Here is a 25000-nt window from a genome sequence, read left to right as displayed (position 1 = left end):
CACAAGACAAAATTATTCGGCTCGACATCACAACACCAGGGACAGTGTCCTTCTAAATCACCTAGTCTTTCTAATTTATTTAATACTCCCGGGTTTGAATACTCGTGTACCTTCAGAAATCACGGTAGAATGGAATTTAACTCTCCTTACCTTTGAGTGAATGCATAGTCAGGACAGTTGGAATCGAATATCACGGTCACGGTCACACAAACAATAAACTTGAAGAAAATTACACCTCTTTCTGTCAAGTTATGAATCGAAGGACTGAACAACTTGGCTAGTGTTGCCCACTTAGCAGGAAGTGGATATGATTTCGATCTTCTTCTTGGTACAAGTAACAAATAGTAAAGTAGACACGAGGAGAAACATTATTTGAATCAGTTAACCGTTAGATAACAACAATACTCTATTTAGCAGATATATAGACCGAGAAGAACCTATTGATTATTAATATTAGCGTTAGTACAAACAACATCACACTTAATGAAAAAGGGAATATAAGGGTGTTGAAAATACCGATTCAGGACACAAAGTTACCTGAAAAGCAACGGAATTTACGTTAAGTATCTACAAATTTTTTCAATACAATTCAATACAAACCTCTGAGGTCAACTACTTTTATTATTAGCTACACGAAATGGGAAATGGAGAGAAACATTTTTTTTATTTTCGTTAATAATAATAATAATAATAATAATAATAATAATAATAATAATAATAATAATAATAATAATAATAATAATAATAATAATAATAATAATAATATATACAGTATGTGAATAGTATTAAATTTTTTTTTTTCAGAACTTTTTAGAATATCCTAAATCTTTTCGGGGAAATACTGTGTGGGCAGAGTCAGAGCGAAAAGAGGGAGATTTGTAGTGATATGAATCCTAAGCATATGAGCTCTAGGATTTTATTTAACTTTAGAAAAAAACTATATTCTATATTCTGGCGGCATGAAGAAAAAGGATGAAGTAGCGAACAAACATCTGTACAATACTGGAAATGAAAAAAGTTGTTTCTTGTCAAGCATTCAGTATTATAAATAAAACGAATACCCAAATGTGTTTGCAAACTAAAAATGTAATTCTGTTGTAAAGAAGTTAGTCTTGTATTAGATACTACTTACGAATTCGACGAAAATTTAAGTTAACTGTACCTGAAAAAAATGTATGCAGGGTATTATCAGTATTCCCTAGGGCATTGGTATGAAAGGCCTCATGTTAAATTCTGTTGCAAAGTATTATACACAGTCCCTCCGCTGGTAAAAAAAAAATAAGTCTTGGATCCCTGTCTTTATTTAGAGTGGTTTAAAATTCTAACATTTTCAGATATCAGAAATTTGAGGGACAAAACTTCGCAGAAGGGAGTTGTAAAGGCGACGGAAGAGGTTTTATTTTATATTGCAGCAGCAGCAAAACACTAAAGGGAAAGACTTAAAAATGGAAATTGGAATCAGCTTTACAACACTGATTTTTATAAATATTAATAGAATAAGACCTAAGCAGTCTGATTAGTCTGTACTAGAGGAGTTACATTGAATAGCAATATTCGAGGGACAAAATGCTCTATTAAGAGCTTGAGAGACGTTTCAAAACGCTGAATAATTTTCAAGCATAGACAGAAATAATGAAAAATGGAGTCCAACAGAAAAAAAATAATACAAACGAGTTCAATGAGCTAAAGGGTAGGTCTATAATATTTATAATGTCATGGCTGTTCACCATATGGATAAATACACTATGTGGAGAAGTAATGATTTCTGTCAGAGAGAGAGAGAGAGAGAGAGAGAGAGAGAGAGAGAGAGAGAGAGAGAGAGAGAGAGAGAGAGAGAGGATAAAAAATAGCGTGTACCATCCAAATAATATATCATGAGTAGAATCACAACAGCCTGTCTCCCAAATAATGTGAAGTACATATATAAACACAGCCGTCACCTAAATAATGTCATGAACATGTCATAAAGGGATAAGTTACCCAAAACTGACCTAAATCGAAAATAATGTCATAAATAGAACTAGACAAATCCATCAGCAAATAATTTTTCATGATAATAAATATACGTGTCCATGACTTCAGTAATGTTTCATTAACCAAATTACAAGGGTCTGTTACTCAAATTAGCTGTCATGACCAAAACTGAAATAGTCAGTCATCCAAATGATGTGTCATGAACAGAAGTAAACGGATCCATCACCCATTAATTTGCCATGAATATAAATAAACGAGTCTTTCTCTTGAAGTGCCAGTAGTAGAATAGCAAGGTCTTCCAACTCACATTATATCATGAGAAGAACTAAACTGGCCAATCACCAAAATAATGTCATGAGGACAACTAAATGAGTCCATCATTCAAGTAATGCGTCACGAGCAGAACTAAATGTATAAATCATACAAATAAAGTATCAATAGAATAAATAAATAGGCTCGTCCGTAATTTAAGGCGTCATGAGTAAAGGCCGATTCACACGAGCCGTTTTCTTTCCGACAGGCTGGCCAGTGGCAAACCACCGTCGAAATGTTGTACATTCACACGAGGCTGTCCCTATCCGTTTACCCGCGCGCAGTTTTCATTGTTTACTTAGACTGTCACGTGAGGATAGATTAAATTACGATAAATTTGACACTGTAAGATGTTGGTTGATAACTGTGTTGATAAAATAAGTTATGCAACTTCATTATACACTATGTACAGTTGCCTCCAAGATTTTCGATACTCATTAACATAGGTAGTCTATGGTTTTTTGTACCGGAATTCATGAAGCCAACTGTACCATGCCAAGAATATTAAAATTATGGAAAACTCACCTGTTTTATTTAATACATCTCCAGTTATTTTCTATATCTTTTCTTTATGTAAATTATTTCTATACATCTTGTTTGCCATGTCAAACATCTCCTCATACCATTGAACAAGTTCAATTAACCTCTCATACATGGTGCCAACAACAAACTAACTAATTTCTATGACTCTATACAATGAGGAAAAGTCGGGGTTGTAGGCCAGGAAACGAACGGGTACGATACAGGTCCACGTTCACATGAAATATCATCCACCTGTTGGTTGGGACGGTTGGCTAACGGCCGTCAAACCGGCCGTGGTTTCTTGGAAAGGAAGCCGAGCCGACTCGGACGGCTGACGACTGAGGGCCACCGTCAGCTTAACAGGTCGTGTGAACAGTTGCATTTGAATACACGTAAGAAAGCTAGACGCCGCTTAACCGACGGCCAGCCTGTCGGAAAGAAAACGGGTCCCGTGAATCGGCCTTAAGACTACATGGGTCCGTAACTCAAAATATGTGTCGAGAGCAGAATGGGTAAAACAACAAAATAATACATCCTTCAAATACTGTCATAAGGAAAAATAAATGGGTCTGTCAACTATTTAATGTGTCATGAATAAAATTACATGAATTTGTCACTGACAAATGTTCTATGGGAAGAATTTAACGGCACCATCTCCGGTTTTGAGAAAATCTAAATAGCAAGGTCACCCCAATAACGTTTTATGAATAAATAAATAGGTCTATCACCGAATTGATGTACCATGAGTAGAACTACCTATGTCCACCATCCAAATAATGACACAAAATAAAAGGCATATCCCCCAGATAATGTATTATTACCAAACGTAAAAGGCCTTTCATTTTATAATATATCAGGAGCAGAAGTAAAAGGTCCGTCTTTTATAACATATCATTATATGCTAAGATATGTACATTCAGCTATCTAAAGTCAAAAGCATGAGGTACATACTTGAAATTATGCTTGTGGCTGCTGCGTATAGAAAAAAATTGCTATTTTTCAGAATACAGTAGTGGCCATTTTGTAAGCCAAGATGGCGGCTTTAAGAATGTTGCAATAAAAATTGAACCTTGCATTTTTGGAATCCCCATACCCAGAATATTAAGAAAAGGCACACAATAATTTCGTCAGGAGGACTACATGCACTAGGTCCAGCATTATTTCTTGTTGGGCTTCATTGGTGGGTATTGTCAATAGTTGTCAGATTTGCTTGTGAACATGTGTGGGCAGTTGCTCTACTATTGCCATTCCTTTATTGTCCAGAAATATACTGGCTCTGAGGGTTGGAGGCATACTGAAGGATGACCTCAGTTGAGTCTCCTGAGTTTGGTATGTGATGGTGGTGTCTGACTTGGCTAACCATTTTTCTATTTGTTTGAAGACATCGGTCAGCTTTTCATGACTACAATTTGATCTTATTTGACTTATTGCAGCGGGTGTTGTATTAATAACAATCTCTTTAATGTATCTGTTACTGAAATAATGTCCAATGACCACAACCAAAGAGGCATGATGCTTTACTAATGTGTATTTAGCAGAAGTAAACAGTTCTATCAAAATTTTTTAACCAATTTAACCATAAAAGCCTGTCTCTGATATAATGCTTCATGTCTAGAACCAAAATGGTATATCTGCCAAATGATGTTTTACATACAAAAACAAAGTCAAGCTTCTGATATGATGTGTAATGAACCGAACCAAAAAGGTCTGTCTATCAAATGATGTGTTATCAACAGAACTAAAGAGCTATGCCTCCCAAATACTGTCATGAGCAGAACCCAATATATAAATCTCTCAAATGATGTTTATTGAGGAGTACCAAAATGATCGGTCTCTCAAATATGTAATGAACAGAAGAAAAGATGTTTGTTTCTCATATAATGTGTGATGAACCGGCCCAAAAGGTTATGTTTCTCAAATAATGGTTCATATGCAGAACCAAGGAGGCGTGTCTCTTGAATAATGTTTCATGAAGCGAATCAAAATAGTCTGTCTCTCAAATGATGTGTCATGAGTGGAACCAGAAAGGTCTTGTTGTGTAAGTTACCAAAAATAACTCTCCTGGTCGTAGGAGTAGTGGAGGCTGGGGGACTATAGGCCTCCCCCACTTTTTTGCCAAAAATTTACTTTTCTGTCTTTTATTTCAGAAAAGATTAAAAGATATTAAACTGCATAAATTCAATAACTCAGAAAAGATTCAAAGATATCAAATTACATATATTTAATAACTCATTCTTCATAAGAATTATGAAGGAAAAAGACTCATGTAAAGACCTGAGGGGTGGTCAACAGATCAAAGCAGAGAGTGCGGAAATAGAAGACTATTTCTCCCCACTTGAACTTGAGGAACTTCCTCGTGGAGAGGTGTACTTTGATTTGAAAATATTCATAAAGTCCCCTTCCCTGATGACTGCTAGGACCTGCCTGGCCAATACAGTTGAGGGCCAAGAGGTCTATTACTGGTCGCCACTCACCGGAGGACTTCTCCACCAGGATTAGGCGGTTGAAGGTGCCCGACTGTTCTGGGGGTACCACTTGGATGGCCCTTTTGGAGAGGAGGTCCTGAACCTCACCATCTAAGGCTCTACGCCATGTTTCTTCCTTGGGGTGTAGCGGAGAGACCTCGAGTCCTGAAACCAAAGGAGGTGTGGGGTCCTTGAAGGGGATTCGGCAGCCGTCCCTCAACACTTGAACCGTCCACTGCTCTGCCCCTTCCTTTGCCCAATTTCTCCACCTTGCAATGAGGCATCCCCTTACCCCTGTAGAGTACCAAGGAGAGAGGCCTCGCCACCTACTTCTTCTTGAAGAATTGGCCACCACGTGCCCCTCGATTGGCTGGGGCTCTGCTATTACTGCCTCTAGGTGCTGGTCTCTGTCCTCCTGTGGGGGGCTCTGACGGGGGGGCCCACCGGGACGAGGATGGGTTTATGGCATGAGGCACAGGAGGTCGCCCACTTGGCTGGGTCCTGGGCTTATGGTGCTATTAGGGGTGGTATGGAGGGCGTGCTGAAGCACCCAACGAAGATGAGAGGTCCCTGAGGAGCATTGCATCATGCCTTTCCTTCCTCCACTTATCTAGGGCCTCTTCCACCATGTCCTCTGGGAAGAGGGCCTTTCTGGCGATAGGGGCATCCTTCAATGCCCGTAGTTCTCTGTCTGGGAATTGCCTAGGCAACCTATTAAGAACCGTGTCCCTCCTTTGTAGAACCCCGTTTGACGCTGCGGTATACGACTGCCCCGCCAAGAAAGCTACCGCTCGTGTCCCAGAGACCGCTAACTCTAGAAACTGCTCCCTGGCCTGGTCATTCCTGACGTCGTTCTCCAAGGCGAATGACACAACAGCCGTGGACCAGAGGTCTAATCACGAAGCCGTGTGCCCAACGATGCATGTGGACGCTTCCATGGCTTGCGCCCTTGAACTGTGAAGCCTGCGGTCCTTCCTGAGAGCCTATCCACCATGGAGCCGGGGGTCAGGGCAGCCAAGTTACTCTCCGCAGGCTGATGTCCCTGGGAAGTCCCTTCCTGGGTGTAAAAGCACCTGTGCTTCACCTCTGAGAAGGGTAACAGCTTTGGAGCAATGTGGGGCCTGTTCAGGTTTTTTGGTTCTGCGTTGGCAGTGGCAATTCTCTGGAATCGCTGCCCAATGTCTGGTGAATATGGGAGGACCAGGAAAGGTAATGCCTCCCTCGGGGCTCCAAACCGCCATTCCAAGCTGGTATCATGGGGACAGGCCTGCATCGGAGGAGGTTCAGGTGGGTCATTGTGTCTCCGGATCAAATTCAGCACCCTTCGGAAGGAAGCCACCCCCTCCACCCCCTCGTCTTCTTGGGGATCCTCGGATGCCAAGTGCGAGAAACCTCCACTGGCCATGTGGGACCCATTTGAAACGCCCTGCCATGGGTTCGGGGATCGTACATCCCTTGGTTCCAGTCTCCCTTCCGAGGGAGACCTGTGCTGCTCCCATTCACTTCGGAATCTCTTAGGCACTAGAGCAGGGTCCGAAGACCTGGAGTTACAGGAGCGAGTCTTCAAAGGGTGGCGGCTCTTTGAACAGACCTCAGTTCTTCCTCAGTACTCGGTGCTGAGGGGAGGAAATGCAGCGCTGTCTACAAGGAAAAGGTCTTCACAAGGGGCCTGGAGAGCTTGCTCTGGGACTCCCCAACCTGGGAATGGATCCCTTCGCAGGGACCTGAATGGGGTTCTGGGTGTGCCTGAAAAGGCCTCTTGATCCCACGGGGTCAGATCAGCTGCTGAGCGCCGCTGAGTGGGCGATGTCAATGCCGCTTTGAGAGCTGAGAGCGGCTTCTCTTTCCGCATAGGGACCGAATGGCCGTTACCCAGTGGTGGGTAACCGGCCGCAATGCCGCCCTGAGCGTAGGATTGGTGGCTCCTATGACCCATTGGGTCTGATTATCCTCGCCATTCCATCGGCGGAATGACGGATTTGTCCACGGGACTACCACGAAAAACCTCCGAGCGGAGATAAGTTTCATCCGCTGGCCGAGACGCGCAACTTTGGGGCAACCGCTCGCAGTTGGACATAATGGAGTTTAATGTGCCCACTACATTCTCTGTGGACCTTCCCAGTGATGGGAAGGTCAAGAAGATAGTTCCATTATTCGTTCTTGGAGGGGAATGACCCCTGACCTCAGAGGGGGATACGTTAGAGTTTCTCTCTGCCCCCACCTTCGCATCCTCTGCTTCCATGGGTAACACAGGCAACAGAGAGGGCCGTGCAACGGTAGGCACGGACGAACAGGCCGAAGAAAGGCGTGAACCACTGCTCTTTCTTGAGGGAGACTTGTCCCTCTTGGCCTTTTTCTTCTTTTTAGTGGCCATCTTGGACCCCTGGGTATCACTTCAGCCCTCACACTCACCACAAGTGTCGTTCGAGAGCATACACAGCCCCCGACAAGAGGTACATAACAAGTGGGGATCTACTTCCACATGGGAAAGAAAAGCAGCACATAACTTTCCATTAACTCCTGGGCAGCGAAGTTGCACTTGCACAGGATCCATAGTAGAGATCGAGGATCACGAGAACCACACACAATAACACAAGATTACGAGGAACACTAACGAATGTAAGCTCTACGTCTTGTTGGTACGATGACCAGAGAGATAATGGTTGTTGTTGACATAAAAGGATAGCTCAATCATACCCTTGGAGCATACCGGGGAAACAAAGGGAGGTCAAGGTCTTGCAGGTGTGAAGGGCTTTGGGGGATCAGGTGGGGGATGACTTGTGGGGAGGGAAACTCTCTGGTCGATAGAGACGTGTAGAGAGTATTCATATCAGAACAAATATATATATATATATATATATATATATATATATATATATATATATATATATATATATATATATATATATATATATATATATATATATATTAATATATATATATATATATATATATATATATATATATATATATATATATATATATATATATATATATATATATATATATATATATATATATATATATATAGTTTTGCTAACAGAAAGGCATTTTAAAAACCTTGATTTTTCTATGAACAATGCTGTATTATTCAGCACTTCTCGGTTTCTGGGTTTCTCATCTTCATACCTTATCACCATAGTGCAAAACCAAAGACAAATACGTAATTTCTGTAAACTAGAAATAAGATGAAATTAAAAATAAAAAAGCCGTTAAAACTTTATAGATAATATTGTAAGTGTAAGTTAAATGGTAGATATAACAAATCAAAACTTTATTGATAATATTGTAAGTGTAAGTTAAATGGTAGATATAACAAATCATAAGCAAAAACATAGTAGGATTAGAAAACTGATAGCCCTAACTTGATCGATATTGTAATGAGATTATAGTAAAGAATTAACATCATTAATATATTTTTTGGTAGATCCATCAAGTAGGCCCATCGGTATTTTATGTTAGTCATTGTGTACAAATTGTAATTGGTCGCATAAAAATCATCCAAAAATTAGAACTATTTTTTTTTTTTTTTTTTTTGCTACAATCTGAGGTTAGATGCCAGGAAATCGCATTTAAGGGTGTTTCCTTGTAAAAAGAAAAAAGAAAAGAAAAAACAAAAACAAAGATAAATTCTTGGGGAGGTCCTCTAGACATCCAGAGATCAGTCCTTTCCAAACTCTACCCCTTACTCCCACCCGAAAAACCACTCCTACGCCCCTGCTCTTTCAAATGACTTGTCATGAGCAGATCAAAAAGTTTTGTCTTTCAAATATGTGTAACAAACAGAACCAAAAAGATATAACTCTCAAATCATATGTCATGAGCAGAAGCCAAATGGCCTGCCTCTCGAATGACATGTTACGAGTAGAGTCAAAAACGTCCGTCTCTTAAACAATACATCATGATCAGAGCTAAAAAGAAAATTCACCCAAACTCTTCCCTCAAAAATGGAACGTGTCGTGAAAGGAACGATACTTACCCGTCACCCATGTCATAAGTATACCAACGAAGTAGGGGAACCCCATTATTTTCCATTTCCTCATATTTGTTTTCTCTGAAAATGCTAGCCAATGGGCATGATCAATTAACCCTGCTTAAGAGTATCTTATCGATCATTGAGTCGGACACTTAAGTAGAAAAAGTGAAGTGATTAATTTGTTAAAAAACAGATACTAGATTGCTCATTTCTTGTATATACTCACCTTAGTTCATCTCTCACCCAAATCTAATATCATGTCTTAATTGGTAACAGAATTGCTAAATACAGTGTCAGTAATGTAAGCCGTAACCATTAAAGCAGCAGTTTATGCAAATGGTTGCAATTATGATATTGACAAGTGCAGATGAGTGCCATTAGTAAATTAGCAAAGCGTATTAACGCTGATAATAACGAGAACTTTTGGAAAGGATTTACCATTACCAAAACCTTCTCTCTCTTTAGTTCAGTTTCAACTCTAATTTTCAGTGCATTGCTGTGATCATTTTATATCTAAAACATTTTCTTATTATCAGCTATTAAAAGTCTTAAAGCATCATAATTTGCATTAAAAGCAAAATTGTATTTTCGAAAGCAGCAAAGGTCAATTTAAGTTATTCATTACCAGAAAAAAAAGACGTTCCAAAGTGTAACATTCAAGTAAGTGACCTGATAATTACCATTCGGAATCCGCTTGTTTAGCCAATTTCTTTGAAAATTGTGGACTTCAGCATAAAAATATGCCTAGTCAGTTTAAGCTCTCTAAGAAGAGCATTAGTGCATTAGGAAATCGTGGGACTGTAATACTTGATGAAAGTAAAAACTAACAGTGCCACTACTGTAGTAACTATTTCTTTATTTAGGGAATACATCGAATCTCAATGGTTTCTGATATTTTCCCCAACTATAAAATTTAGAGAAGCACAGCGCGAAAAGGAATATAATGAAGCATGTTATTAAATGAAACATTAGGGAAATACCTTTTTCTAGTGTCATTTACTACAATAATTTTAAGTCTAGATTATAAGACAAGAAGTAAAAGCATAGCAATTCTCTGATAACTAAAACACGTGTATTGTACCAACCGTGTGTCACACAATCGTACATAAATTATTTTGTATATATTATGCTTGTATCTGCGCTCTTCCCTTGAACTAAAAAGAACCAGAACAAACATGTCTATGTGTCGCCTGTGTAACATTGTTATTTATCGAACATGTATTTTCCTGTTGCCTTTAGGTTTTGTATATAAAGGAGAGTGTTCTTTAATAATACTACTCAGTTGATTGCTTCCTGCCTTTGAGTCCTAACCTTTCTCTCGGCCCGTCACATTGGTGACCCCAGAAGTTGACTCGCTTCCACCGCCTTCCACCCCCACCCCCTCGCTCCTCCATCGTTGGTACTATGACGGACTCTACGGCAGTTGGCGCTACAGCCGCTCCATTCAAACTTTCATCGTTTGCCAGCGGAGAGGCGTTTGCTTGGTTTCAGCGCGCAGAAGTCCAGTTTCGCATCAGGGGCGTGACTCGCTCAACCACCAAAGCAGATTATGTTCTCACGGCGATACTCGAGGACACCTTCCCAGAAATATCCGAATGGCTTTGTGAATAAGGAGACACCCCAATAGCGTATGACGCCCTCAAAACATACCTTCTGCAGCAGTACTCGCCGTCGCCAGCCGCCCGTATAGCAAAGCTTTTTCAGCTCTCGTAACAACCGTTGGGGGACCAAAGGGCTTCGCTTGCCCTCAGGGAAATGACCAGTATCTCTCGCCTTCAACCTGCCGCAGACGGCTCTCCTCGTAAGGTGAACCTACTTCATGCCCTTTGGATACGCCGTTTACCCGAACCTGTACGCGCTGCCATACCCGATGTCGATAGTTTACCCATAAAGGACTTGATGACCAAAGCCGACGCCCTTATGGACAGCCATTTCAAGGCCTCCATCAACGCCTCCAACCCTGACGAAGAGGATGCCTATTCAACGTCAACCGAAGCTGACATGAATGCCGTAGGACAAAGCCGCCCACCACCCACCAATCGCTCGCGCCCCAACGAACGACTTCTACAGCCACTCACTACCTCCTATCCGCCGCAGTTTTGCTACTACCACTTCAGATTCGGGGCAACCGCGAAGAAATGTGCCAAGGATTGTCAGTGGCCAAAAAACGTGTAAATAGGCCATCGCTCGTGGTGGTGGCCTCCCGTGTTTCTAATCTTTTCTTTTTACAGGATGCAGGAACGGGCGTGCGATTTTTGGTAGACACGGGTGCTTGTCGTTCTCTTTTGCCAAGTAAACTCTTCAAGGTACGACGTAGTCTGTCGACATCTGCCGACGTCCACTTGGTAGCTGCCAACGGATCTGCGATACCCACCTACGGTTACAAGAACCTCACATTATTGTTCGGAAACGGTAAATTCAATTGGAAGTTTCTTGTTGCTGACGTCGCAATGCCAATCCTCGGTGTGGATTTCCTCTCTCATTTCCACCTTCAGACGATTGGTCAACGCAGACTCGTACTTGTCGACACCTCTTCAACCTGCCCCCTCTAACCTCGTTCTCCACATCAGCGCACCCACGGATGCCTACGCCCACCTCCTCACGTCGTACCCGGAAGTTTTCCGTCCAGAACTTCGCTAAACGCCCACGGTTCCTGCCAAGCACGGTATTTATCACCACATCAAGACGACGGGACCCCCAGTCTTCGCAAAATTCTGACGTCTGGCACCGGAACGATTGGCAACCACCAAACAGACGTTCGCCGAAATGGAGGAAATGGGCCTTTGCCAAAAGGCCTCCAGCCCATGGTCGTCACCCTTACACATCGTTCTGAAGAAAGACGGCTCCCTCCGTCCGTGCGGGGATTACAGGCGCCTGAACATGCAAACAGAACCAGATCACTAACCCCTCCCAAACATTGCTGACGTGACCTCCTACCTGCACAAAGCAAAGGTTTTTTCTACGCTCGACCTCCTGAAGGTGTATTATCAGGTGCCTATGAACCCAGAAGACATCCACAAGACCGCCATCACCACTCCGTTTGGTACATACACCTTCAATTACTCCTGTTTTGGCCTTCGTAATGCTGGGGCAACGTTTCAACGTCTCATGGATGGCATCTTAGGGGACCTCCCTTTCTGTGTATGTTATGTGGACGACATACTTGTGTTCTTCTCCTCAAAAGAGGAATACCTCCGTCACCTGCGCATCATGCTCAACCGCCTGCAACAAAAAGGCCTTGTAGTCTTGTACGACAAGTGTACCTTTGGCGCCAACGAAGTGTCGTTCTTAGGGCACCGTATTACTCCTGAAGGAGTCCACCCCCTTCCTGAGAAGGTAGCAGCCGTTCAGGACTTCCCCGTGCCCTCGACCGTCAAAGCTCTGCAGGAATTCTTGGGCATGATCAACTATTATCACCGTTTTCTGCCGGCCATTGCAGCCACTCTTGCTCCCCTCTACGCCTCCCTCAAGGGCAAGCCAAAGGACCTGAAGTGGGGTCCCCTTCAAGATGCAGCCTTCTGCAATGCAAAGAAGGCCCTATCAACTGCTGCGGCTCTCACTTTTCCTATCCCACATGCCCCTCTCCTTCTCTCCATCGATGCCAGCGACGTCGCTATTTGTGCAGTACTCGAGCAGGTGGTCAACGGCTCGCCCCGCCCATTGGCCTTCTTCAGCAGAAAACTGTCCAAGGCAGAATCAGGTTATTCTACCTTCGATCGAGAATTGCTGGCGGTGCACTTGGCTGTCCGTCACTTTCGTCATTTCTTAGAAGGTACGCCCTTCGTCATTCGCACAGACCCCATGACTCTGGTGCACGCCTTCACTCGACAGTCTGACGCCTGGTCCGCCCGTCAACGTCGACATCTCTCCGCCGTGGCTGAATACAATTGCACCATTCAATACGTCCCTGGGAAAATGAATCCCATTGCCGATGCTCTGTCAAGAAACACGTTGGCTGCCGTTCAACTGGGATTGGATTACAAGGCCCTGGCTGAAGCCCAACGACAGGATCCAGAGTATCAAGCATGTAGGACATCCTGCACGTCCGTCCGTTGGGAAGACTTTCCCCTCGAAGACTCCAACACCACCCTCCTCTGTGAAGTCAGTACTGGTAGACCGCGACCTTGGATTCCTGCTCCCATGCGACGGCAGGTGTTTGATTTCATTCACGGCCTTTCACATCCCTCGTGCCGTTCTACTGCACAGCTGCTTAAGGCAAAGTTCATTTGACACGGCATTTCTAAGGATGCTAAGGATTGGGTCCGCGCCTGTACTTCTTGCCAAACTTCAAAAGTACATCGATACACAGATTCAGGAGTGGGCACCTTTCCTCAACCTCAGCGTCGTTTAGCACACATTCACGTCGACGTTGTAGGCCCCCCACCCACATCACAAGGACATCGTTACCTGTTAACCGTCATCGACCGCTCCACTCGTTGGCCTGAAGCCATTCCCATGGAAACTGCAACATCCGCCTCATGTACATCTGCCTTACTCTCTGGATGGATTTCAAGATTTGGTATCCCTGAGCATATTACTTCTGACAGGGGAACCACTTTCACCTCTCAATTGTGGACATCATTAGCGAATCTCCTGGGCATCACCCTACATCAGACAACGGCCTACAACCCTGCTGCCAATGGAATGGTTAAACGTTTTCATCGCACCCTCAAAGCAGCTTTGATGACCCGCTGCAAGGATTGCAACTGGTTTACTCAGCTTCCCTGGGTCCTCCTGGGACTAAGGACCGCTCCTAAAGACGCCCTCGACGTCTCGGCAGCTGAAATGGTGTATGGCGACCCGTTGGTCGTCCCTGCCGAATTTTTTCCTTCTACAACCTCCTCCGACGATCTCCAGCGCATACGTCACGTCGTGGGAAAATTTACTCCATGCCGCCAGACTTACAAGCCCCCAGTGAAGCATCACATACCAACAGACTTGCATTCTGCAACGCACGTCTTCCTGCGCAATGACACTACCAAGCCACCGCTAATGCCCCCTTACACAGGTCCTTTCCTTGTGATCCGACGCAGTCCGAAAGCATTCCTACTAAACATTCGTGGCAAAGAAGACTGGGTCTCCATTGATCATCTAAAACCTGCTTATCTACTGCCAGATGACCCGCCTACACTTCGCCTCTCTAGATCAGGGCGCCCTATTTAACATGTACAGTATGTCATTTTTAGGGGGGGGGAGCCATGTACCAACCGTGTGTCACACGATCGTACATAAATTATTTTGTATATATTATGCTTGTATCTGCGCTCTTCCCTCGCACTAAAAAGAACCAGAACAAACATGTCTATGTGTCGCCTATGTAACATTGTCATTTCACGAACATGTATTTTCCTGTTGCCTTGAGGTTTTGTATATAAAGGAGAGTGTTCTTTAATAATACTACTCAGTTGATTGCTTTCTGCCTTTGAGTACTAACCTTTCTTTCGGCCCGTCACAGTATCAAGAAAATCAGATGTTTTCCTTTAAAGAGTCTGAACTCTAAAGTAATGCAACAGAAGCCTGTGTGAAATTAATGAATTGTCCATCTCTTGGCATTATTCCTAGCAAGTATCAAATTCATGCTGAAATTTCCTTCTTTTAATTTTTTTCCGTTAGGTTTGGGTTATTTTTCTAGATTTAAGTTTAACGGGTTATATGAAATGAATTATAAAGAGTTCGACCTCCCAAAGCGATTAGATGATATCGAGCTAGTATAACTAACAGGACAGCTTGCTAAACTGATTAACCTTCATTGAGACTACAAAACCTGTTTTGTAGGTGCTGTGAGTTATGATAAAGAGACACATTGTTATCAAGTTTGCGTAGTCATATCAAGAAGTTCTAGAATGATGCCAGATTTAATTGACTTAACTCTTCTGAACTAATGGTCAAATAATTACATGGGTAGTTAAGACCTCCACTTAAGATCATACATCCGCACTGGCATTACTAACTGCAATTAGCTATGTATTCATATTTTTATTTTTCTATTTTTTTATATATATATAAATTAGGAACTTCAAAATGTGTTAAAAGATTTGTCTGTGAATTTCGTTTCGAGTTAAAGGGGAGCTTCTTTTATTTATTTTTTTTATAAATATCATACAAGAATTTAAATTGCTTTATAATTTTTAATGCCTCCTATTATACGAAATTTGATGTATTTCTGAATTAATCATTCAATTATTTCGTATTGTTTACTATAATTCCTTTTAACGTTTGGCTATTTGTCTCACAACACACGCACAGACCTTTAAATATATATATATATATATATATATATATATATATATATATATATATATATATATATATATATATATATATATATATATATATATATATATATATATATATATATATATATATATATATATATATATATATATATATATATATATATATATATATATATATATATTTTTTTTGGGGGGGGCTCAAGCCATGTCATCCCGATGGAAGTTCCTATTGGGTAGCTTCCTAGGGTATATTACAACTACGGCGATATTCCCAGAGAATTTACCTTAAGGTACCAGAATTCTAACTCCTGGAGCAAATATCCCTCGTGAAAGGGATATCGCGACATATCAGAGGACGTATTCTTGACACGCCACATGGCAATCTGCACCCCGAACAGAGATTACGTATGGCAGGGGTCAATTGGCAAGAAACGAAATCGGGAAAGAAAAAGGGGGAGCCGCTCCCAAGGCTCCCTATCTCCTGTTTCGTAAGCGTGCCTGGCGCCAATCCTGGCGCCATCTGTATTCCTTTTTGCATAGCTTAACAACTCGGTGTTTTTTCCTGTGTTTCTGGCAAATCTTGGATTTATTCTACTTTTCATGGCTTCTCCAACTTCGTCGGCCTCTGATAAGTTGAGTACCATGTCTTTTATGTATAAATGTAGGCTCTTGGTAAATTTTTAAGAGATTAATAGGATTAATCTTTGTTACAAGAGCCGTAGCCTACCGGAGGCGTCATGGATGTTGTCGCTCGCTAGGTATAAGTTTAGTTAGCCAGAGCGACATTCCCGGTTGTTTTGCTTTAATAGATTTTAGCTATTTTAGCATTACATAGGATTTCCTTTCGTGCTTTAGTATTATTGTGGCGAAGTATTCGCCAATTCTGGCCTACGCTAGGCCATGTAGCCTAGTCGTTTGGTCCTAGTACTTCATGCATGATTTTGGTTTTTCCGAGTGTATTAAAATTTCATTGAAACTTTAGGCTGTTTTTTATACATTTAAGATTATGTTGAATATTTCCAAGATAGTATACGAGTGAGTTTCGGTGATTTAGGTAATCGATTCTCTTGGTGCCTAGGCTAAGTTGCTTATGGAGCCTTAGTATACTTTCTCATACTCCCCGGTTGCTTTCTTTTCTTCGGAGAAGGTATGCAATCCCTTTCCCTCTGTTTAAGCCTTGGGCTTATCCCTAAGTGGTTTATCTGAATTAACTTTCGATAAAACTATACTGGGGTGTTACTGTACCTTCCTGTTCCAGTAAGTCTGGTTTCAGAGAGGGACAGAACAACAGGGTTTTTAGTCTGAGTCTGTGTCTGTCTGGCTTGGGGTAGAGTCTCCCTTGCTGGCCTGACACAGACATAGGAGGCTTAGCCTCCTTAGGTCACTACCGAAGGTTTCTGTACGAGATGATTCCTTCTTTTGCGATCTACCAGACTAGTCCTTGTTGCTGTTCTCGGGGGAGGATAAGATTCTTTCCCTGGGAGTAGCAACACCTTCCTTTCCTTGGTTCTCTGGGAGCTGGCAAGTATTGCTGGCCTCCCTCCTTGGATCTCCCTTAGGGTAAGATGAGTTTCTTGGCTGCGGGTGATCCTTCACTAAAGCAAGGTTGGTAGGACCCTCTTTTGTCCCTTCCCCCTCTATCTCCGTAATGGCCTAGCCATTACAGTACTGTACGTCATTCTACATCTGGACCTAGGATAGGTTAGGATGTGGAATTGACTCAGTCTCTTGCCGGCCGGCAGAGCTGCCGGCTGGCAAGGGTCTTCTGCTTTGAGTGCTGCCCGGACCTCCCTTGGTCCCTCATCCAAGCCTGCCTGTAGAACCAGACGGCACTGGTCAGGAAGCCTGAATTAGATTCTCCCCTTCCTTATATGCACTCTTTCGGATTGCCGGGCTTGGAGGTAGTGTACGCTCTTATCCCGGCATCCATTCTGTTTTTCTTCTAGTGCTGTACCCGACCCGGCTGCCGGCCTATGAGGCCGGCAGCCGGGCAGTCTTAGTCCTCTAGTTCTTTTGCCGCTGGCTGACATCGGTCGTGTACCTTTGCCGGCCGGCTAATGTCAGCCCTTGTCTGCCGGTCGCCAAGAGTGGCCGGCAGCCGGGTACTACCTTGTGTAGTTGCCAGCCGGCAGTCATTGCCGGCCGACATTGGCTGTTGCCGGCCGGCAGTTACTGCCGGCCGGCACATGCATTTGAACCAGCGTTCTGCCGCCTTATAGCTGTTAAGTAGTATACTTTAAAGCTAGTTAGGGTGTGTGGCCGGCACATAACCTCCTATACTGTACCAGTATTTTTCAGTATAACATATACTGTAAGAAGAAAACTATAGTATAGGTTTTGGTACAGCACTGTGTGTTCTAACACTTTTGTGTTTTCTTGCACAGCCTTTTGCTGTTGCCCTACAGATAAGAAAGTGAGTTCTTTCTTGTCTATTATCCAGGATTTTAAAATCATTGCTTAGGTGTGAGCTCCACCTGTTTCCTCTGGAAACTTTGCATTGGTTATTCTAGAAGATATTAACCCTTCGATTTTATTATCTGGAAGGCTGCAACAATTGGTTGTGAAGGAAACACAAGTGTGTGTCTTTCCTTTCTGAATTGTTATGCTATACTATGCATATCCAGTGATACATAGTTCACTTGATACTCATGGAAATGTCTTCTCTTTACAGGAGGACCCTCCGAAGTGCGGAAGTGTTTTCTGCAACGTCTGCAGCAAGAACCTCTGCGGACATGAGTTTTGTAGGAGACACGCAGCATGCGCTGTCTCCAAGGGTGATCTCCAGTATTGGGACCCTCAGGTATGTACTGTGTGCACTAACCTGATTACTGAGGCCTTTGATTCCCCTAGGACGGCGGAATCAAGGGATATAGCAAGGGAGAAGCTTCGTACCTGGGTAAGGGGCTTCCAGAAGAACACCTCTGGACCTTACCTTCCAAGTGAGAAGATGAGGGCGTATCTTTTCCCTAAGGCATCAGCTGATGCAGTGATTCCCCAGCCTCAAGAGGAGATCCCCCAAGTTCAGATCAAGCTGGATGCTGAAGTCGCGGTCGGTATGCAAGACATCCAGTTAGATGACAGGATGTCTGACCTGGACGAACGTTTGGAACAAGACCTCCTGGCAGAAGCCCAGGATGAAGTTCAAGCCTCAGACGTTGTAGAGGAAGAGGTCGACGAGGTGTCGGCTACTCCGGTTCAGATCCCGGAGCCTATTCCCTCAACATCGGCCGGTCTCCCAGTAGAGCTGGGCCAGGCCCTCTCCTCCATTGTTGCAATGATCCAACAAATGCAGAAGGAGAATCAGGAGAAGGCGGCTGCAATGGAACTGCGGATGCCGAGCCTTGCAGAATCACATGGGCCCCAGAAAAGGCTCAATGTGAAAGACCTTCCCTTGTGCTCAGATGCTAACCCATGGAGGTATGCTGAGCACATGCCGATGACGACTGGAAAGATCGTCATCTTGGATAAGTTGGGTTCAGTTCCCCTAGAGGAGGTGGAATTCTGGCCCAGCAAGGCGTCATATCCGGACTGTTATGTCCGGCTGAGGAAGGAACCAGCTTCAAAGGAGGAGACAGGGCCGAAGGAGGTCATAGTGATGGACCATGCTAAGGCTAAAGCTCTGCTTTCATCCTCGATGAAAGAGAGGGGCTTCTCTAACTCAAAGGTAGCTGCATTGAGCAAGAAGCTCCCTTCCTTTGTTTCCTCTCCTGCTAGAGCCTTCCCCTTTTTACAGAAAGGGTTTGCGGCTGTACTAAAAGCAGTCGAGGCCGGCAAGCCTTGCCCCTCCCTGGAGGAGTGTAAACCCTTGTCGCTGGCCCTGCCTATGGACCACAAAGACTGGAAGGACGTCCATCTTACGTTCTCAGTTGGGAAGTTGGAGGCTGATATTGCCGGACGTCAGTTCGGCGAGGACCTCCCTAAGCTGTCTGACTTTCTTTTGCGGAGAGAGTTCGAGACAAAAGAAAGACTGGCTGCCTCAATGTCTCTTCAGACTACTCTTGAGACGATGGCAAGTGACCCCAAGGTCCATGAAATGTTCATGGTAGTGGCCAAGACTTATCTGGCCACAGTGACGAAGGACCTTTATGGCTTCGTCAAGGCGAGGAGAGCTTGTAGGGAGTTCGTGTTCACCTCGGCTACGGTGAGGCACGAGCCAAGGAAACTAATCTCCTCCAACATTTGGGGCAAAGACCTTTTCCCTACCGATTTGGTCAAAGAAGTTGTTGATAGGGCTGCCTTGGAGAATAGAAACCTTCTCCAGAAGTGGGGCCTGGCTATCAAAAGAAAGTCTTCCCCGGATGAGGGTCCTCAACCAAAGAGGAAGACTATGAGGACTAGGCTACCGTCTCGGCCAGCCAAGCCTTTTAGACAGAAACAGCAACTGCAATTGCCATTGCCTTCAGTGCCCCAGATGGTGGCACAAACCCCGACCACTTTTCAGTGGGTACCCCAGGCTGTGTCAACACAGTCCACGGCATTCACCCCAACGTTCGAAGGGCAGTCTACTTCCTTTCGAGCAAAGCCTAGAGGAGCAGCCAGAGGCTCGTCAAGGCGCTCCTCAAGGGGAAGGGGATTCAGGGGTGGTCGTGGTCAGGGAGGCAATACCTCAGGACGGCAGTCCAAGTGAGATGATAACGGTAGGAGGGAGACTTCTTAAATTTCGGGATCGGTGGACCTTCGATCCCTGGGCCCACAGCCTACTCAAGAATGGACTGGGCTGGAGCTGGTACAGCACTCCACCCCCGTGCCTTTGGTTTTTCCAACACTCCACCCCGGTTCTGGAGGCGTACGTTCAAGAACTGTTGGAGAAAAATGTGATCCGAAAGGTGAAGTCCATCAAATTCCAAGGGAGGCTGTTTTGTGTTCCCAAGAAAGACTCAGAAAAGCTCAGAGTCATTCTGGACTTGTCGCCACTCAACAAGTTCATAGTGAATTGCAAATTAAAGATGCTAACACTGCAACACATAACGACCTTACTGCCCAAGAGGGCATATTCCGTCTATAGACTTGTCAGACGCCTATTGGCACGTTCCAATCAACCGTCGACTCTCCCCCTACCTAGGGTTCAGGCTACAACGAAGACTATACGCCTTCAGAGCCATGCCATTCGGGCTAAACATAGCCCCAAGGATTTTCACGAAGCTTGCGAGCGTAGCTCTAAAACAATTACGCCTAAAGGGAATTCAGGTAGTAGCCTACCTGGACGACTGGTTGGTGTGGGCAGCATCCGAGACAGAATGCTTGCAAGCTTCCAGTCAAGTGATCCAGTTCCTAGAGTACCTAGGCTTCAAGATCAACAAAAAAAAAGTCTCGACTTTCTCCATCTCAAAAGTTCCAGTGGCTGGGAATCCACTGGGACCTATTGTCACACCGTTTCTCCATCCCGGCGAAGAAAAGGAAGGAGATAGCGTGTTCTGTCAAGAGACTTCTAGATTCCGAAAGGATATCAAGACGCGAACAGGAGAGGGTACTGGGCTCTCTCCAGTTTGCTTCGGTGACGACAGACCCAGTGCTAAGAGCACAGCTAAAGGATGCAACCGGAGTTTGGAGAAGTTATGCATCAAACGCGCGAAGAGATCTGAGAAGACCAGTTCCGCTTCGGCTACGTACTCTTCTCAGGCCTTGGTCCCAAGCCAGACATCTAAAGAAGTCGGTTCTTCTTCAGCCACCTCCCCCGTCGGTGACGATTCACTCAGACGCCTCGAAGGAGGGACGGGGAGGTCACTCTCATCGGAAAAAAGTCCAGGGGACTTGGTCCAAGCTATTCAAGACCTTTCACATAAACTTTCTAGAAGCTATGGCAGTGCTCCTTACCTTAAAGAAAGTCTCCCCGCGTCACTCGATCCACATAAGGTTGGTGATGGACAGCGAGGTAGTTGTGAGATGCTTGAATCGACAAGGATCGAGGTCACCACCTCTCAACCAGGTGATGTTGGCCATCTTCCGATTGGCGGAAAAGAAGAAGTGGTACCTGTCGGCAGTTCACCTTCAAGGAGTCCGCAATGTGACAGCGGACGCTCTATCCAGGTTCACACCGATAGAGTCGGAATGGTCCTTAGACGCAGGATCATTCTCCTTCATTCTGAATCAAGTCCCAGAACTGCAGATAGACCTCTTTGCGACGAAAGACAACAAGAAGTTGCCCCTGTACGTGTCCCCATACGAGGACCCTTTAGCGGAAGCAGTGGACGCGATGTCCCTCGACTGGAACAGATGGTCCAGGATTTATCTGTTCCCTCCTCACAACCTTCTGTTGAGGGTCCTCAATAAACTGAGATCCTTCAAAGGGGTAGCGGCAATAGTGGCCCACAAGTGGCCGAACAGCATGTGGTTCCCCCTGGCATTGGAACTACAGCTGAAGTTTGTACCGCTACAAGATCCAGTTCTGACCCAGCGAGTCCAGAACTCGACTGTCTGCGCTTCATTACAGAAAACCCGGACCCTGCAGCTCATGATTTTCTCTCCCTAACAGTGAGAAAGCGTTTCGGGATTTCGAAAGCCAGCATAGACTTCCTAGAGGAATATAAGTGCAAATCTACTAGAAGGCAATATGAGTCATCTTGGAGAAAATGGGTGGCCTTTGTCAAGGCGAAGAATCCGCAGGAGATCTCGACAGACTTCTGCTTATCTTTCTTCATCCACCTCCATGGTCAAGGGTTGGCAGCTAACACGATTTCAGCGTGTAAGTCTGCTTAGACAAGACCCATTCTATATGCCTTCCAGATCGACCTAGGTAACGAGATCTTTAATAAAGTTCCGAAAGCCTGCGCTAGGCTCAGACCTTCAGCACCTCCAAAGCCCATTTCATGGTCTTTAGACAAAGTTCTTCATTTCGCTTCTCTGTTGAGCAATGAGGAGTGTGCGTTAAAGGATTTGACACAAAAAGTTATTTTCCTATTTGCACTCGCGTCCGGGGCCAGGGTTAGTGAGATTGTAGCCCTGTCGAGAGAGGCAGGTCGTGTTCAGTTCCTGGATGGAGGAGAACTGAACCTGTTTCCGGATCCTACGTTTCTCGCCAAGAATGAGTTACCCACCAACAGGTGGGGTCCCTGGAGAATCTGCCCTCTGAAAGAAGATGCATCTCTATGTCCAGTAGAATGCCTAAAGGTCTATCTTCATAGAACTTCAGACTTCAAGGGTGGTCAACTATTCAGGGGAGAAACATCAGGCTCAAATTTATCTCTGAATCAACTCAGAGCGAAAATCACATATTTTATTCGCAGAGCGGATCCTGACAGTACACCCGCAGGTCACGATCCAAGGAAAGTTGCCTCATCCTTAAATTTCTTTAATTGTACGGATTTTGAACATCTCCGTTCATACACTGGCTGGAAGTCTTCCAGAGTGTTCTTTCGCCACTATGCGAAGCAAGTAGAAGAACTAAAGAGATCTGTGGTAGCAGTGGGTCGCGTCGTTAACCCTACTGTTTAACTCTGCGAGGAACAGTGGTTTTAATTGGGACGATTAATTCCAGGGTGAGTGTGTAGTTACATACTGTACTACAAACTAAGTGAGGGCACTGAGTTGCCCATGTAGACTGTTCCATTTCCAAAGTGAACCTAGCATAAGTGCAGACATGTGTGCCGAGCGTTTTTAACGCTAATGTGATTGATTTGTAATACAGAATTTTATGACTTTGATACCTCGGTATCTTAAAAGTGGCATTTAATGTTTTTTCTTTCAGATAAACAAGTTCTGTTTACTATCATACTTATGCTTAAAGTTTTGGGTTATCCTCTTCTTATATATATATATATATATATATATATATATATATATATATATATATATATATATATATAATTGTTGTTAATCTGTCTATTTATTGTCTGTCAATAAACTTGTTCTTGAGAACCTTGCGTCTCCTTCACCTGTGTCAATTTATTGGTATGATTGAGCATTATTCTATGTACCTTATCTGGGATAATTCTAATAGAATTGTTCCTTTATGCAAGCTATGTTGCATTGGTTTATGCTTTCCCTTAACGGGAGGACTCCGTCCCATAAGGGGACGGTGGCGGTTTTTCTAGTTTCCTCCTATGCGGATATAAACCTTTGTTCAATACAAGTATTGTGCGGAGAACTGGTCGATATTTCATATTGACGCAGTGGTTATTTACAAACTATGCTTTACTTAATATAGGGTGAGACCACTATATTAGCTTGCCTGGTATTCATACATAAGTATATGTACTCTTCGAGACTTTTCCAGAGTCTAGTAGGACTCTTCCCTGTAGGGGTCAGGAAGCTCTAACATGGTTTATAGTTAGTTGAAAAGATGTATAACGGTAACATCTTAGGTCTCTAGGTCTAGTCGACCGGGGAAAAATTACCTCCGGGGAGTACGGCACGTTCTGAGAATCCACAGATACAGTAATGCTCTGGTATACTTCCATCAGGACGACATGGCTTGAGCCCAAAAAAACGGATTTTGAGCGAAGCGAAAAATCTATTTTTGGGTGAGATGGCCATGTCGTCCTGATGGACCCGCCCTTCCCTTTCTATGAAAGGGTTGTAGGACCCCTCCCTACATACAGTATCTGTAGCACCTCGTGTACGCTACAAGGAATACAGATGGCGCCAGGATTGGCGGCAGGCACGCTTACGAAACGGGAGATAGGGAGCCTTGGGAGCGGCTCCCCCTTTTTCTTTCCCGATTTCGTTTCTTGCCAATTGACCCCTGCGATACGTAATCTTTGTTCGGGGTGCAGATTGCCATGTGGCGTGTCAAGAATACGTCCTCTGATATGTCGCGATATCCCTTTCACGAGGGATATTTGCTCCAGGAGTTAGAATTCTGGTACCTTAAGGTAAATTCTCTGGGAATATCGCCGTCGTTGTAATATACCCTAGGAAGCTACCCAATAGGAACTTCCATCAGGACGACATGGCCGTCTCACCCAAAAATAGATTTTTCGCTTCGCTCAAAATCCGTTATATTTATATATGATTATAAAGAGCGTTTGAACCTGTCCCAACGAACTATATTCACCCTTTATATATATATATATATATATATATATATATATATATATATATATATATATATATATATATATATATCATCATCATCATCATCATCTCCAACGCCAATTAACGCAAAGCACCTCGGTTAGATTTTGCCAATCGTCTCTATCTTGAATTTTTTAATCAATACTTCTTTATTCATGATCTCCTACTTCACACTTAACAGTCCTCAGGCGTTTAGGTTTGGGTCTTCCAACTCCTCTAGTGCCTTGTCGAGCCCAGTTGAAAGTTTGGTGAATTATCTCTTTTGGGGAGTGAAAACTGCATGCCCAAACCATCTCCATCTACCCCTATCTATGATTTCATCCACATATGGTACTCGAGTAATCTCTCTTATAGTTTTATTTATAGTCCCAATATTCTTCTGAGGGCTTTGTTCTTAAGTCTACAAAATCTGTTTGATATTATTTCATTTTCATACCACGACTCATGTGTATACAGTAACACTGATCTCACTAAACTAATATATATATATATATATATATATA

The 25000-nt window shown here is 43.7% G+C and overlaps 1 protein-coding gene across 4 annotated transcripts in view; it reads right to left on the bottom strand.

The window, feature by feature from the left end:
- Nucleotides 1-25000, bottom strand: part of LOC137645834 (alpha-tocopherol transfer protein-like) — a 532510-nt gene that overhangs the window by 144725 nt on the left and 362785 nt on the right. Inside the window, exon 1 of one of the 4 annotated variants that reach the window (XM_068378809.1) lies at nucleotides 151-301. The exons of the other annotated variants lie outside the window; for them this stretch is intronic. Within the exon in view, the coding sequence (XP_068234910.1) occupies nucleotides 151-166 (16 nt within the window). The 5' untranslated portion in view covers nucleotides 167-301. Of the gene's footprint in view, nucleotides 1-150; nucleotides 302-25000 lie in introns of those variants that run through there. 4 annotated transcript variants of the gene reach the window in all.

Source organism: Palaemon carinicauda, chromosome 8 (assembly GCF_036898095.1).
Source record: "Palaemon carinicauda isolate YSFRI2023 chromosome 8, ASM3689809v2, whole genome shotgun sequence".
NCBI lineage: Eukaryota > Metazoa > Arthropoda > Malacostraca > Decapoda > Palaemonidae > Palaemon > Palaemon carinicauda.
The sequence above is the reverse complement of the archived record's forward strand: the minus strand, read 5'-3'. Positions and strand labels throughout refer to the sequence as shown.